Genomic DNA, 17,943 nt, shown 5'->3' on the forward strand with positions numbered 1-17,943 from the left:
CGGTGTGCCAAACTACCACCACGCCTCCCTTGTCTGCGGGTTTGATAGTGAGGTTGGGGCTGGAGCGGAGGGAGTGGAGGGCTGCATGTTGCAAGGGTGAGAGGTTGGAGTGGGTGAGAGGGGTGGACAGGTTGAGGTGGTCAGTGTCGCGGCGGCAGTTGGCTATGAAGAGATCGAGGGCGGGTAAGAGGTCAGCACGGGGTATCCAGGTGGATGGGGTGGGAGGTGGGAGAAGGGGTCATCAGAGGGTGGGTGAGAATCCTGGTTGAAGAAGTAAGCTCGGAGGCGAAGGCGGCGGAAGAATTGTTCAATGTCTTGCCGCGTGTTGAACTCGTTAATCTGGGAGCATAGGGGGATGAAGGTGAGGCCTCTGCTGAGGACTGATCTTTCATCCTCACCTCGTGCTCCCACTAGGAGGTTGAACAGTTCATCCACTTTACTAACACCTTCCACCCCCACCTCAAATTTACCTGGACCGTCTCAGACTCCTCCCTCCCCTTCCTAGACCTCTCCATTTCTATCTCGGACGACCGACTCAACATGGACATTTAATCTAAACTGACCGACTCCCACAGCCACCCAGATTACACCTCCTCCCACCCTGCCCCCTGTAAAAACGCCATTCCATATTCCCAATTCCTTCGCCTCCGCCACATCTGCTCCCAGGAGGATCAATTCCAATACCGAACAACCAGATGGCCTCCTTCTTCAAAGACCGCAATTTCCCCTCAGACATGGTTGACGATGCTCTCCACTGCATCTCCTCCATTTCCCACTCCTTCGCCCTTGAACCCCGCCCCTCCAATCGCCACCAGGACAGAACCCCACTGGTCCTCACCTACCACCTCACCAACCTCCAGATACATCGTATCATCCTTCATCATTTCTGCCACCTCCAAACAGACACCACCACCAGGGATATATTTCCCTCCCCTCCCCTATCAGTGTTCCGAAAAGACCACTCCCTCCGTGACTCCCTCGTCAGATCCACACCACCCACCAAACCAACCTCCACTCCCGGCACCTTCCCCTGCAACCGCAAGAAATGCAAAACGTACGCCCACACCTCCCTCCAAGGCCCCAAGGGATCCTTCCATATCCATCACAAAATCACCTGCACCTCCACACACATCATTTACTGCATCTGCTGCACCCGATGTGGCCTCCTCTACATTGAGGAGACAGGCCGCCTACTTGCGGAACGTTTCAGAGAACACCTCTGAGACACCCGCACCAATCAACCCAACTGCCCCGTGGCTGAACACTTTAACTCCCCCACCCACTCCGCCAAGAATATGCAGGTCCTTGGCCTCCTCCATTGTCAGACCATGGCAACACGACGCCTGGAGGAAGAGCGCCTCATCTTCCGCCTAGGAACCCTCCAACCACAAGGAATGAATGCAGATTTCTCGAGCTTCCTCATTTCCCCTCCCCCTACCTTGTCTCGGTCCCAACCTTTGCACTCAGCACCACCTTCTTGACCTGCAATCTTCTTCCCGACCTCTCCGCCCCCACCCCTCTCAGGCCTATCACCCTCACCTTAACCTCCTTCCACCTATCGCATTCCCAATGCCCCTCCCCCAAGTCCCTCCTCCCTATCTTTTATCTTAGCCTGCTTGGCACACCCTCCTCGTTCCTAAGAAGGGCTTATGCCCAAAACATCGATTCTCCTGCTCCTTGGATGCTGCCTGACCTGCTGCGCTTTTCCAGCAACACATTTTTCAGTTCTGATCTCCAGCATCTGCAGTCCTCACTTTCTCCTAATTGCACAAGGGCAGGACTTGCACAGTGAATGGTAGAGCTCTGGGTAATGTCATAGAACAAAAACCTAGGAGTTCAGGTACATAACTCTTTGAAATTTGTGTCACAGATGGACAGGGTGGTTAAGGCATTTAACATGCATTCCTTCATTGCTCAGACCTTTTGAGTACAGAGGTTGGAAAATTATGTTTAGATTAGATTAGATTACTTACAGTGTGGAAACAGGCCCTTCGGCCCAACAAGTCCACACCGACCCGCCGAAGCGCACCCACCCATACCCATTCCCCTACATCTTACACTACGGGCAATTTAGCATGGCCAATTCACCTAACCTACACATTTTCGGACTGTGGGAGGAAACCCACGCAGACACGGGGAGAATGTGCAAACTCCACACAGTCAGTCGCCTGAGGTGGGAATTGAACCCGGGTCTCTGGCGCTGTGAGGCAGCAGTGCTAACCACTGTGCTACCCACTATGTTGAAGTAGGATGTTGTTGAGATGTCTTCTGGAGTATTGTGTCTACTTCTGGTTTCCCAGTTACAGGAAGGATATTAAGCTGGAGAGGATTCAGAAGAGATTTACCAGGATGCCGCCTGGAATGGAGGGTTTGAGTTATAAGGAGCAGCTGGGTAGGTTGGGATTTTTTTTCACTGGAGCACAGGATGTTGAAGGGTGACCTTACAAAGATTTATAAATCTCATAGATGAATACCAAAGGTCTTTTTCCTAAGGTGGGGGAGTTCAAAACCAGGGGGCATATTTTTAAGGTGAGTGGAGAAAGATTTAAAAGGATATGAGGGGCAGATATTTTTACACAATAGTTAGTGTTTGGAATGAACTGCCAGAGGAAGTGGTGGATGCAGGTACAATTACAACATTTAAAAGACATTTGGAGAAGTATGTGAATAGGTTAAGTTTGGTGGAATATGGGCCAAACACAGGCAGGTGAGACTAGTTTGGGAACATGGTCAGCAAGGACTAGTTGGATTGTATGACTATGATTCTACAATGCAGCACCATATCAAATACCTTTTGGAAATCAAAGTACAAGACATCCTTTTTATCCAAACTGCTTCTTACATCCTGAAGGAACATCAAACACTTTTTCCCTTTCAAAATGCTATATTGACTCTGCCTGATTACATTATAATTTTCCAAGTGTTTTGCTATAACACCCTTTTATTGATAGTTTCTAGCATTTTCCCCGATTAGAGATGTTAGGTTAATTGCCCTGTAGATTCAGATCAAACAAAATCAAGGAAACTTGTTCATCACCATTATATGAGTTGAAAAATGTGGTGCTGGAAAAACACAGCAGGTCAGGCAGCTTCCGAGGAGCAGGAGAATCGACATTTCAGGAATAAGCCCTTCTTCAGGACTGAGGCTGGTGTGCCAAGCGGGCTGAGGTAAAGGGTAGCGGGGAGGGAATTTGGGGGAGGGGCACTGGGAATACAATAGGTGGAAGGAGGGGAGGGTGAGGGTGATAGGCCGGAGAGGGAGTGGGGGCGGAGAGGTTGAGAAGAAGATTGCAGGTCAAGAAGACGATGCTGAATCCGAGATAAGGTGGGGGGAGGGGAAATGAGGAAGCTGGAGAAATCTACGTTCATCCCGTGAGGTTGGAGGGTTCCTAGGTGGAAGATGAGGCGGTCTTCCTCCAGGCGTGTGGTCAGGGTCTGGTGATGGAGGAGGCCAAGGACCTGCATGTCCTTGGCGGAGTGGGAGGGGGAGTTAAAGTATTCAGCGGTTGGATTGGTTGGTGCGGGTGTCCCAGATGTGTTCCCTGAAACGTTCCACAAGGAGGCGGCCTGTCTCCCCAATGTAGAGGAGACCACATCGGGTGCAACGGATACAGTAATTGATGTGTGTGGAGGTGCAGGTGAATTTGCAATGGATATGGAAGGATCCATTGGGGCCTTGGAGGGAGGTGAGTGGGGAGGTATGGGTGCAAGTTTTGCACTTCTTGCGGTTGCAGGGGAGGTGCCGGAAGTGGAGGTTGGGTTGGTTGGGGGTGTGGACCTGACGAGGGAGGCGCGGAGGGAGTAGTCTCTCCAGAATGCCGATAGAGGTGGGGAGGGAAATAAATCCTTGGTGGGGGGGTCAGTTTGGAGGTGGCGGATATGACGGTGGATGATACGATGTATCCAGAGGTTGGTGGGGTGGAAGGTGAGGACCAGTGGGGTTCTGTCCTGGTGGCAATTGGAGGGGCGGGGATCAAGGGCGGAGATGTGGGAAGTGGAGGAGATGCGGTGGAGAGCATCGTCGACCACGTCGGAGGGGAAATTGCGGTCTTTGAAGAAGGAGGCCATCTGGGTTGTTCGGTATTGGAATTGGTCCTCCTGGGAGCAGATGCGGCGGAGGCGAAGGAATTGGGAATACGGGATGGCATTTTTACAGGGGGCAGGGTTGGAGGAGGTGTAATCTCGGTAGCTGTGGGAGTCGGTCGGTTTGTAGTAAATGTCTGTGTTGAGTCGGTCATCCAAGATAGAAATGGAGAGGTCTAGGAAGGGGAGGGAGGAGTCTGAGACGGTCCAGGTAAATTTGAGGTCGGGGTGGAATTATATGCCATCTTTAATTGACAAAGCATTACTCGACTACATTGAATACCATATGTGGAGCTAAGGCCTTAGAATGTACCCTGTATAGGATTAATTGGGCATTATTAAAGGTGTGTATGGTTGTACCACCACTGATGTAACTTGCAATGTCCAGTTGAAATAACTGCAAAGCTTGCCCTTGTCAGGTGCTGAAGAAAACAATTTGCGGAAGTAATATGCTTGACCTGGCCCTCATCGACGATTTGTTACAGACATACCATGTCACAATATAACAAAACAAAAAATAAAGCAAAGTGTGGTAGATGCTGGAGATCTGGAACAAGCCTGGCAGCAGCTGTGAAGAGAAAACAAGTGTTAATGTTTCAAGTCCAGTGGCCCTTTTTAAGAGCTCACAATAGCATTGGCAAAAAGTATCCATGAAGCCAACTACTGGACACATTTCATTACGTAGTATTGATACCATCATTTTGTTTTTGTTCATTCATGGGATGTGGGCATCACCAACAAAGACATTTTCAGTTGCCCTTGAGCAGACCAGACTGCTGCATACCATGTGGATTATAGTTTATCAATTTTGATACAACTGGCCGGTCTGGTAAGATATTTCGAGCTGCAATTAAGGGTCTAATGTGTTGCTGTGGATCTGTAGTGACACATAGACCTGACCAGGTTAAGAAAAGTAGGTTACCTTCCTTAAAGTCATGAGTGAATCTGTAGTGTTTCTACAATCCAATAATGTCAGGGTCACCACTACTGACGATTATTAAAATAAATTGGGAATGGAAGTAACTGAACTTAAGTTTTTCAACTGCCAAGGCAGGGATTGAACTTTCATTACCAGATTATCAGTCCAGGCTTCTAGGCTACTAGTCAAGTGATATAATCACTGTGTTATTGCATCCACAAAATAACTCCCATGAGTCATACATGAATAGGATAGACTTCCATGCTATTGTTGTACAGTTAATTTCATGGTATGGTAGGAGTCATGATCCCTACATGGTGGAAGTCCATGTCAATATTATTCAAGGAAGTACAGTTGATTAGAATAAAGGGAAAAAAATACAAAGGTTTGATAGGAATAAAGAGGATCTCAATAATGAGTACAGTCCAGACAGTGTCCCATATAATGATTTTCTCATTACAGATCCTGCCATACACATTATGTGGTTATGAGGCTACCATGAAGATCCTGCCTTCTCAACCTCATCTGAGGTGGGTAACCCTCAGGTTAAACTCACCACCAGTCATCTCTCTCAGGGACAGCTGTAACATTTACCTTTAAATGTAGTGTAATGCAAGTATAAATTCCTAAGAGGAACAGCATACAAGTTGCCTAAATAATTCACAACAAAAATAAATGAGTTAGTTGTCATATTCATTGATTTATTTTTGGAAGTGGTTATCATAACTTTAGCTTTATAACAAGCCTTTGGTGGCACAAAGTTCAGTAACGAATGTAAACTGTCGCACTAAGATTTAAAGCATATTACAACATCCATTACAATAGTAACCATGATTAACTGTAATTACACAATATAAAGCCATTTAACCCAGGTTACAAACTGAGACAATTAGTTATAATATTCAAATATTTAATAAAATTACCATTACCAAATTTAGTCATGTAAGTTAGATTGTTCAACCGCAGAAATGTATTAAGGCATCTTAAAATAACTGGTTATAATCCCAGATATTGTAAAAAAAAAGTTGTGTGCAGTTTTGCGCCACATACATTAACAGTAGTTCAATGAAATGGCATCTATACGAACACGAAAATGTCTGGTATAAAAAAAGTACACAATTGGTTTGCGCTATTTATTAGTACAAGTCAAAATAGAAACCTAAATGTGACTGCTATAAAAGGGATAATTTTCCAGTTGTGTACACTCTGCAGAGCCTACATTTGCTAGATGTATACATTAGGTTTTGGGCAAGCACTGCACTTCATTTTCCTACTGACTGGTAAATCATATACAGTGGACCTTCAACCATCCAATATATACTGTTAGCGTACAGGTGTCTCCACTGGGAATGGAAAATTGAAAAATTATCCCTCAAAACTAGTATTCAAGGTTTCATAATTCTCTTCCTTAAATATAGTTATTTTGCATAAAAACAGTTTGCAAAATTGCACAGTTGTGGACCAAACTATTCACAGCACATACACACTTTGTCAGCATTTCAGGTACACAGTACTTGTTGCAGCACACTTCTAACAATTTATATGTTTACACTGTCTAATTTGTTTCAATTTAAAGTGCTGTATCTCATCGAGAGATGATGCTATGTGCCCCAATACAGGTTCGTTAGGTATGATCTAGTGGGGAAGGAAATTCTCTTTTTCTGTTCTCCAAAATTGCTTTCCATAACTTGCAAAGCATTCCACCTCTGAGGAAGAAGATACAGATCCATTAGAAAATTGCTATCCAAAGCATGGAACATGTCTGTTGTGCAGAAATAACAAAGGATGACAAAGAAATAATTAAATTTTATTACTTCATCTTCAAATTTTCCTTTTTGAATGCTGTCAAGTATTCCTTTATATTGCAACCCAATGCTTTTTTAAACTTAATAATTCAGAATTCTAAAAACTTAGCTAAATGTAATCTACAGAACTTTATTGATAGTATTTTCTAATCATTTTCTGGCAGTAATAGATATGAATCAATCAAGCGTAGAGTACCATGATTCCAATGACAAACAATAAATGAGAAACTGCTGGAAGAAACAGAATAGTGTTGGGACGCAGACAAATGGAATCATACAAAGAACATCCCTATTGAGGAGGACCGAAAAGAATTAAATGATCTGTAGATCAATGGTGGTTTAGTAAAAAAACTTGGATTGAGATGATGGGAACTTTCTTTACTCAGAGGGTGGTGAATCTGTAGAATTTTCTATAATTGAAGGCTGCTAAGGTAAAGTCACTGACTATATTTAAGAAAGAAATAGATTTCCAGAGGCTAAAAGCAGGAAGAATTAAAAAAAAGTGGTGCATTACTGACACAGAACAACTGTAGAATGTCAAGTGCAGAAGGATTTAAGGATTCTGATGCACGAATTACAAACATTTAGTATGAAAATGCAATATTTAATCAGGAGGGCTCTTGGGATGCTATCTTTTACTCCAAGAGGAGCTGAACGTAAGAATATGCATGTTTTACTGGGAATTGATGAGACCACATCTTGAATACTATATGCATTTGGGTCTCCTTATTTATGGATGTAATTGTGTTGGAGGCAGCCCAGAGGAGTTTTTATGGAATCCCAAATGTCTGACAGCGCAGGAGGCAGCCATTTGGCCTATTGTGCCTGCACCAGCTCAAGTGAGCATTGTTACCTTGTGTTGCCCATACTGAGCAGCACAAAATGGCTGATGGCTGCCCATGTCAAATTCAGTAGAACATGGCTGGCATTAGTTAGAGAGTTAAAAATCACACAACACCAGGTTATAGTCCAAAAAGTTTAATTGGAAACACTAGTTTTCGGAGCACTGCTCAAAGTACAGTACTTGCAGAGTTACATTGTACTTTGCTCAAAAACTGCATGAATTCATGTAAGAGTCTGTTAACTCACTTTTTGGATTAGAATCAGTCTAAACATTATAGCACAGACAGGGATCACAGGGAGCTGACACCTTCAACATCTTAACATCTTATCTGGCTGATGCCAATTGTTAGTTAACCTGAAAATGTAACTTTAAAAAAAACTTTTGTGATTTACATATGAAAGAAGTGAAACAATCATGGTCATTCTAACAGATGAGAGACTCAAGAAACAATCAAGGTATTTTTCAATGTATAATTTCAGTTACATCAGACTGTAAACTTTTGCTATAAATTGTGTCTTACAATTGTGTACTCCACAATCACCTGATGAAGGAGCGACGCTCCAAAAGCTAGTGCTTCCAATTAAACCTGTTGGACTATAACCTGGTGTTGTGTGATTTTTAACTTTGTACACCCGAGTCCAACACCAGCATCTCAAAATCATTAGTTAGAGACCTTGGGAAAATATTTGCCTAATGTAGTCTTCACAAGTAGAACAATAGTAGCTCAGCAAATTCAAGGTTACTGAACTGAGACTGTAAAGGCACAAGAAATAGATAAGACATTTAATTAGTGAATCTCTCAAATTATTCAATAAATCTGTTACAATACTAATAGTGTGTTTAGTTAAGATTCTTCAGAAAAAATCATAGACTTAGATTCCAAAGTAATTATAGATAAACCTACTTACAAAAAATTCACTAAAAGCATTAAAGAAAAACAATTCAAACCAGTCTCAGACATCGTGAAACCATGCAGGACCAGAGGTGGACCACAAGCCTCTCCATCTCTTTGTTGTTCAGTAATACGAATGGCTTAATTAGAAATATATTGAAATTGTAGAGTGTGACAGTACTTCCTTCAGATTAAGGACTATCAACAGTTAAACTGTATCAAGTAAATTGCTGAGGCAAGGTTGAACTGCATAAGATGCTGTACCAGAGGATCAATTACGAAGGTATAACTCAACACTGCTAACCAATTGTAAACAAGGGATGGGGGTTGCGCTCTAAGCTTGAAATGTATAAGTGAAGACATTCTGAAACTGTGTGCGCCTTATTGCTCAAGAAATGAAGCTGAAATAAGAGTCACCTGACACCACCCTGTGACTCAGACTCTCATTGAAAACATGGCACCTAACACCTAGTGCCAAACTCTTGCTTTTTCCCCATATCCTTGCATATTATTTTTCTCCAAATACTCATCCATTGCCATCTTGAATGCCTCATTGGAATCTGCCTCCACCACGCTTCCAGGGAGAACATTCTATATCCTAACTACTCAGTAACACTTTTTTTCCCTACTTAATTCTTGCTTCTTTTTCAGACTACTTTAAATCTATGCCCTCTGTTTCCACTTGTAAAAGGAACACATTTTTTCAAATCTACTCCATTCACCTCACTCATAATTTTGAAAACTTCCAACAGATCTCCTCTTAGCCTTTCTCTGTCTAAGGAAAATAGTCCCAACTTCTTTAATCTATCCTCATAAGTGAAATTCCTCATCTCTGGAAGCATTCTTGTAAATCAATTCTGTACTGTTTCCATTTCATTTGTATCCACCCCATAATGTGCTGCTCAGAAATACACACAATATCCCAGCTGAGGTCTAACAAGTGTCCTGTACAAAATCAACATCTTCTTCCTCCTGTACTTTATGCTTATTAATAAAGCTGAAACTTCAGCATACTTTAGTCACTGCCACTTTCATGATCTGTGCACATATACACCCAGGTCCCTCTGCTCCTCTATCACCCCCACCATTAGAAATGTATGCATTATTTTGTATTGCTTTCCAATGTTCTTCTTATCAAAATGCATCAACTCTCAATTTTCTGCATTGAAATTCATCTGCTATCGATCTGCCCACTCCACCAACTTATTTCCGTCTTTTTGGAGCTATACACTGTCCTCTTCTGTTCGCACTTCTTCCAAAATTTTGTGCCATCTGAAAGCTTTGAAATTGATCCCTATACACCAAGATCTAGATTATTAATATACGTCAGAAAAAGGCAAGGCTTCCCAATATCAATTTCTGGGCAACAACACTCAAACCTTCTTCTCGCCTGAAAAATATCTATTGATCATTACGCTCTGTTTCCTATCACTCAGTAAATTTTGCATCCACTTTGCTACTATCCCTGTTATTCTGTGATCTATTACTTTCCTCAAATCTGTGGTGCTGCACTTCTAAAAGTCGACACATATCACAAATCCATCATTGATCCTCCTACCTTTTAATAAAACTCCATCCAATTAATTAAACATAACTTTCCCCTTAGTAAGCCTCGATGACTCTCCCTAACCAACCCATTAATTTCCATGCAACTACTAATTCTAACCTGAATAATTGTCTCCAGAAGCTTTCCCAACACTGAAGTTAAATAGAACGCTCTGTAATTGCTCGGCTAATCCTTCTTGGCTTTTTGAACAAGGCTGTAATTATATAATTTTCCAATCCTTTTGCACCTCATCCAAATCTAGGGAAGATTGTGGCCAGTGCTCTTGGCATTTTCATTCTCATTGCATGGTCCCATTGTCACATTGAGAAGACCCTCTATTATGTTATGTGGCACTATCACCATGCTAAATAGGATAGATGTCAAACATATCTAGCAACACTAGATTGGGTGTCTATAAGGTGCTGCGGACCATCAACAGCAGCAGAACTGTATTCAACCAAAATCTTGAAATGTCATAGTACAGTGTGGGATATGCTAGACTATTACTTTCAAATTGACAGTCCGCTGCTGGGTCAATAAAACATGCAGGAGGACATGCCAGGAGTATTATCATGCATACCTTGAAAAAAGATAAGTTAACCCGGTTAAGCTAAAAATCATGTGTGCCAAACATTGAAACAGCACATAATAGATAGGGCTGAGCAATCCCACAGCTAATGGATCAGATCTAGGCTTTGCAGTCCAGTCATAGATGGTGGTAGACAATTGAACAACTCGCTGGTGAAGGATGTCCCATAAATATACCAATCTTTCAATGATGGGAAGTCCAGCACATCAGTACAAAAGAAAAGACTGAGACCTTTTGCTGCCAGCTTCACCAGAAGTCTTGAATGGATGATCCACCTCAGCCTCCTGCTGAGGTCTGCAGAATCAGAGAATGTCACACTTTGTCCAATTACATTCACTCCACACAATATGTAAAAATGGCCAAAGTCACTAGATACTGCAAAGGCCATGGCCTCAATGACAGTTTGGCAATAGTACTGAAGACTGAGGCACTATCCACGTTGTTAACCAAGATGTTCTAGTATAGCTAAGATACTGGCAATTGCTATCAATTATTCTCTCTATCATTGGAAACTAATCAAAGAATTCATTGTCAATACCATCAAGTAGAACTTACTTAGCAATTTCTTCCTCACTAAGTTTGATGTCTGCTAGAGTAATGCAACTCCTGAACTTATTCCAACCTTGGTCTAAACGAAGGATCTGAATTTCAGAGAGGAAGTGACAGTGACTGCCCTTGTCCAGTCTGCATTGGACAATGTGTATCATCAAGGAGCCCTAGCAAAAATACAGTCAACTGGAACTTGCTGGAAAATCTCAGCAAGTCAGACAGCATTTGTGGAGAGAAATCAGAGTTAATGTTTTGGGTCCAATGACCCTTCTTCAGAACTGATGGTTTTTATATCGAAATTGGGGTGTGGGAAGGAGGCGAGAATAAGTGATAGGGAAGTTAGAACCCATAGGAAGAGAAAAACAGTTGCACAGACAAAGGAGTGGTTAAAAGTCCAGCTGGGGGAATGGATAGCTGCTAATGGGGACGATTACTGGCTGACAATGTGTAGTGTGTGGTAGCAGCTTATGTAGTGACAAGGCCTGATGTGCGGGGGTGGGTAAAGCATTGCAGTCCAGCTAGTGTTGGTATACCTACAATGCTATTAAGGAGAGAGCTCCAGGACTTTGATCTAGTGGCTGTGAAGGAATGGTAACATAGTTCCAAGTGTGAATGGTGGGTGGCTTGGAGGGGAATTTGTTGGGGGGGTGGTACTCAAGCCCTAAAATTGTTGAACTCAATATTAAGTACAGAAGGCTTCTGGGTTCCCAGGCAGAAAATGAGGTAGTATTCTTTCAGCTTGCACTGAGCTTTGCTCGAGCACTGCAGCAAACCTGAGACAGAGATGTTGGCCAGAGAACACAGTGGTATGTTGAAGAGGTAATCGATGAGAAGCTTCAGGTCTTTCCTGTGGACAGAATGTAGGGGTTCTGCAAAGCAGTCACCCAGTCTGTGCTTTGTTTCCCCAAAGTAAAGGACATGTCCCCACCTTAAATGAATTTTGGGCATGACATGCCATTGAACTCTCCTTCCACCGCCTTCATCTCTGTGCCCATTTCTTTGGGTCCACCCCCCCAACAAATTCCCCTCCAAGCCACCCACCATTCACACTTGGAACTATGTTCCCGTTCCTTCACAGCCACTAGATCAAAATCCTGGAGCTCTCTCCTTAATAGCATTGTGGGTGTACCAACACTAGTTGGACTGCAATGGTCCAAGGTGGCAACTCACTACCTTCACAAAGGCAATTAGGAATGTTCAGTGAAGCTGCCCTAGCCATTAATGCCCACATTCTATGAATTAATTTTTAAAAAACTTCGATTTACCATCAACTGGCGTGTTGTGTCCAAGTCTGGGCAACACACTTTAGAAATGATGTGAAGATTATGGAAAAAATTTACAAAAATTAAAACCTCATTGCTGGAACCAGTTATATGGATAGAATGGAAAAGCCTGCTTTTTCACCTTCAGAAAAAGGTTGAAAGAAGATTTGAAAGGAGTGTTCAAAATCTTGTCTAGACAAGATAGATAAACAGACAAGTGTTCCCAATTATGGAAACGTCAAGGACCCGAGAATGCCTATTTAAAGTGATTTACAAATGAGCCAATGGCAATATTAGATTAGATTAGATTAGACTACTTAGTGTGGAAACAGCCCTTCGGCTCAACAAGTCCACACCAACCCGCCAAAGCGTAACCCACCCAGACCCATTCCCTTACATTTACCCCTTCACCTAACACTATGGGCAATTTAGCATGGCCAATTCACCTAACCTGCACCTGAATTGTGGGAGGAAACCGGAGCACTCGGAGGAAACCCACGCAGACACAGGGAGAATGTACGAACTCCACACAGAGAGTCGCCTGAAGTGGGAATTGAACCCGGGCCTCTGGCGCTGTGAGGCAGCAGTGCTAACCACTGTGCCACCGTGCCGTAGTTAGGATCTGGAATCCACTGCCCAGAAAGAGGTGGTGCGGACAAATACAACCAGAGCTTTCAAAAGAGAAATGAGTTGAGTACTTGAACAGAAGAAATCTATAGGGCTACAGAGAAAGAAGGAGGGAATGGAGTTAGCTACCATTCACATACAAGTAGCAGCAGGCATAGATCATTCTGCCCCTCAAACCCACTCAGCCATTCAGTAATATAATGGTTGAACTGATTACTTCACATTCTCATCAATCCAATGTTGATGAAAAGAGTTCCAATGGCTTGCAATCCTCAAAACAAATTCTCATTATTTTCTTAAATTTGGGTCCCCTTGGAGGCCATGTCCTTAAAAATAATCAGTCACCCATTTACAACAGTGATGAGGAATTTCTTTTCTCAGTGGGTAGTGAATCTGTGAAATTCTTTTGCTGCTGTCAAGGCTGGGTCAAGAAGAATATTCAAGGCAGAGATACATTTTTTTAATCAGTAAGGGAATAATTGGTCGTGAGGAAGAGGCAGAAAAACAGAGTTGTGGGTTATCAGATCAGTTAATTTCAAGGCAGAGCAGACATGATGGACTGGATGGCCTACTTCTACTCTTACATCTAATGGTTTCATAGTTTTATAGTTTCCCATTAGACAAGACATCCTAAATTGCACCTGCACAACAATGATTTGAATGGTTTCTATTTGTGCCACAGCTATTCCATGATTCTTTAGAGTTGCAATTTTGTTTTTGAAATTGACCAAATTGTAAGTGAGCAATTGTAAGTAAATTAGAATGGAGTTCCTATATTTCTTGAAAAGAGAAATCAAAATAAGTCACATTAAACAGAAATTACAGAATGCAGGGTGAAGCTACATTTATGTCAGTGCAATAGCAAAGCACTGTGGGATGCTGAAAATCTGAAATAAAAGTAAAAAATATCTAAGTACTCAGCAAGCCAGGCAGCATCTTTGAGAACGGATAAAAAGTTAACATGTCAGATTGGAAAATGTAAACTTTATTTTTCTCTCTTTATAGAATTTTCCAGATCCAAGTACTCCCAAAAATTTAAACATATAATCTTTTCTCTTAATTCAACAACTCTTCCTTTTCCCCCTTCTGGTGTCAGACTTCCTAGAAATAGCATTACAGTAGCACAGCCAAATAAATACATTACCTCAATCTCAAGCACTTCAAATCATCTCTTGTCATGTAGTGGAGAACGTCAATCAGATTATAATCATCTGCCACAAACTGAATGATGAGATAAGAAAAGAAACATTTATGGTCACAATAACCTGTTACACATCAAAGTGCTGAATTACAGAAATTATGCATTTTGGATATGATTATTATAGCCTACATTAAAAATAATAGCTTTGTTATGTACGTTGTAGAATTGAGCCAATTATTTTATCTAGCAATACGATAATGATTATAACCATGTAACACAAGCTTCGTTTAACACAGAAGAATCATATTTGCAAGATGAAGCAGCAGTATGGAAACATTAAAGCACACTATCTACATGCATTGATCACATCTTTCATAACATGCGCACTATCATCTTAATGTTCACTTAAAGCTATTGGTGATATTTGGATGAAAAACAAATGTTGCTCAAGATTAATAATCTATATTCATAACATTGCTTCTACAAATGTGGTAGTATCCATACTTAATCTTCCTCAATTACATGCAACATCAGTTATCTCTGCATGCCGTGTTGCATATGTAATAGTGCCTCAGCAATTCACCATCTCAGGGAAACAAAATAGAGTTGATCTCACAGTGGCTGCTGGTTAGCACTTTTGCAGTTGATATGCTGATATTCCATATTATAAGTAAGGACATCTGAAGCAGCCTTTGCATCTGCTTTGGCTGCTGTAGAAGTAAATGTAAAGGAAAATGTGGAGGGTCTTGTGGTGCAGTGGTAATGTCCTTATCTCTGGGGGATGAGGCCTGGGTTCAAGTCCTACCTGCTCTACAGAACAGGTTGTATAGAAAATATCTAAAGGAAAACGTGGAGAGGTGTGCAATATGCAGCCAGTCTAATACCACCCTAATGACACAACTGGTGATAGCAAAAGATAGTCCAGTTTAATGCACAGATGAATAGGGTATTGCACCATACTAGTATCCTGGAGATGATACGGGGTGTCCTCACTTAGAGCTGGGGTTGTATTCCTAAAAATACAATATAAAAGACTCAGTGAAGAATTGATTCCTATTGGAATCTATGTTAGAAATGGAGTTAGCAATAAAAAAAGTCAACTTCAACTGCCAAAGAAGCAGTGGACGAAAAGCTTGTGATTTCAAATAAACTTGTTGAACTATAATCTGGTGTCATGTGACTTCTGACCTTGGGGAAAGGCAGGGTGTTGTCAAGCCTTGGCATGGCCAGCGCTCCATGAGTTAGGAAGATGCAGTCAGACGTCTCATGGGCTGTCTGGTGGTGGTGGTGGTGGTGGTGGGGATGGGGGTGCTGAGGTGGATGAGAGGAGAGGAGAATTACTGAACTCTGAAGTTGGCAGCATCTCACTGGCCAGAAGGGGGAGCTTTCAAGCTTGGAAATGGCTGTTGCCCTGCTGGTTGGGAGGTGCAGCTCTCGTCTATTCAAGCAGGCCCTGTGTTTGATGGTAGCCTCTTGGAGGAGAGTGAAGTTAACTGCAGCTGGGTGACAGTTGTTTTAGGACAGTGGCAGCTCCATCAGATATTTTGTGGGCAGAGTCAATCTGGTGAACACCTCAGATTATGGTGGGACACATATCTGAAGCCTTGTTGTGTCCTCAGGTCAGAGAAAGGTCATGCAAAAATGGCACCAATTAGGAGGTAACATATGCTGCAGAAAATGTTGTAATGAATCTTGTGACACTTCACACGATTTCTGGTGCTAAAAATATCCTTACTTTAAAGCAAAACACACTAAAAGAGAAATTTGAAATATAGACTTCCTGCCTATGTATTAACAAATACTTTCTTACCCTATCTATTGTATCTTCATCAGCTCCATGTTCTCTCAACCAATCAATAAGTTCAGGATCTCCAGTGTTCACTGGAGAAGAATCATAGCGACACACTGACAGAACAGGCAGGTCTATTGTAAAAAAATGAAAACAGGAATTTAGTGAAAACTAGGAAGTTGTCAATAAAAGTACAAAGAATCAAAGTTTACTTCAGTCAAAAGAAAGCCAACTTTAGCTGCATCTAGAAACACATTTTGACAAGTTTGGGAAAAGTGCACTGAAAAATTAGTCTATTAAAATTACACTATTTAAAACCTTAATAACATTGAGCTCCTTCTATATTTTTCCTTCCTGAAATGCATAATAGTTTCACCTAAAGTAAAAAGTATGTAATTTGGCAAACAAGCAAACAATTTGGTTACCTTTACAAGCCTACCTTCACCAGCAATCTTAAAAATAGGACCCTAGACTTCTGCTCATCTTGCAAGCTTGCAACACAAATTGTACTCAAACTATCCTTTCTCTTATAAAGAAAAATTAAAATTGTCGGAGAAACTCAGCAGGTCTGGCAGCATCTGTGAAGAGAAAACAGAGTTAACATTTTTCAGTCCAGTGACCCTTTTTTGTTCTGGACAAATTTCTGCTTTTGTTTTAGATCTCCAGCATCCACTGTTCTGTTTTATCTTTTCTTTTACTCATTCAGGCGTTGTGAACTTTGCTGGCTGGGTCAGCATTTATTGCTCATTTCTACTTGCCCTTCAGAAGATGGTGTCAACCACCCTTTTTGAACCATCGATATTGGTATATCCACAATACTATCAAGGAGAGTGTTCAAGGATTTTGACCCAGCAACACTGAAAGAACAGCAATATATTTTCAGGTCAGGATGGGGAGTGACTTGAAGGAGAACTTGCAGGTGGTGGTGTCCCCTTATCCTTCTGAATATAGTAGTCAAGTCATAGAGTCATAGAGATGTACAGCATGGAAACATACCTTTTGGTCCAACCCGTCCATGCCGACCAGCTATCCCAACCCAATCTAGTCCCACCTACCAGCACCCAGCCCATATCCCTCCAAACCATTCCTATTCATATACCCATCCAAATGCCTCTTAAATATTGCAATTGTACCAGCCTCAACCACTTCCTCTGGCAGCTCATTCCATACACGTGCCACCCTTTGCATGAAAAAGTTGCCCCTTGGGTGTCTTTTATATCTTTCTCCTATCACCCTAAAACTATGCCCTCTTGTTCTGGACTCCCCGACCCCAGGGAAAAGACTTTGCCTATTTACCCTATTCATGCCCCTCATAATTTTGTAAACCTCTATAAGGTCACCCCTCAGCCTCTGATGCTCTAGGGAAAACAGCCCCAGCCTGTTCAGCCTCTCCCTATAGTTCAAATCCTCCAACCCTGGCAATATCCTTGTAAACCTCTTCTGAACCCTTTCAAGTTTCACAACATCTTTCTGATAGGAAGGAGACTTAAATTGGATGCAATATTCCAACAGTGGCCTAACCAATGTCCTGTACAGCCGCAACATGACCTCCCAACTCCTGTACTCAATTCTCTGACCATTAAAGTAAAGAAATGCCTTCTTCACTATCCTATCTGTGACTCCACTTTCAAGGAGCTATGAACCTGCACTCCAAGGTCTCTTTGTTCAGCAACACTCCCCAGGACCTTACCATTAAGTGTATAAGACCTGCTAAGATTTGCTTTCCCAAAATGCAGCACCTCGCATTTATCTGAATTAAACTCCATCTGCCACTTCTCAGCTCATTGCCCTATCTGGTCAAGATCCTGATGTAATCTGAGGTAACCCTCTTCGCTGTGCACAACACCTCCAATTTTGGTGTCATCTGCAAACTTACTAACTGTACCTCTTATGCTCG

General features: G+C 42.2%; 1 protein-coding gene across 1 annotated transcript in view; it reads right to left on the reverse strand.

Annotated features, from left to right (window-relative positions):
* Positions 1-5,694: 5,694 nt before the first annotated feature.
* Positions 5,695-17,943, reverse strand: part of map3k5 (mitogen-activated protein kinase kinase kinase 5) — a 186,942-nt gene continuing 174,693 nt past the window's right edge. The window contains exons 27-29 of the mRNA XM_072554378.1: positions 16,068-16,180; positions 14,261-14,337; positions 5,695-6,708 (exon numbers count right to left, since the gene is read on the reverse strand). Coding sequence (XP_072410479.1) covers positions 6,627-6,708; positions 14,261-14,337; positions 16,068-16,180 — 272 coding nt within the window. The 3' untranslated portion in view covers positions 5,695-6,626. The remainder of the gene's footprint in view (positions 6,709-14,260; positions 14,338-16,067; positions 16,181-17,943) is intronic.

Source organism: Chiloscyllium punctatum, chromosome 3, assembly GCF_047496795.1.
Source record: "Chiloscyllium punctatum isolate Juve2018m chromosome 3, sChiPun1.3, whole genome shotgun sequence".
NCBI classification, from domain to species: domain Eukaryota; kingdom Metazoa; phylum Chordata; class Chondrichthyes; order Orectolobiformes; family Hemiscylliidae; genus Chiloscyllium; species Chiloscyllium punctatum.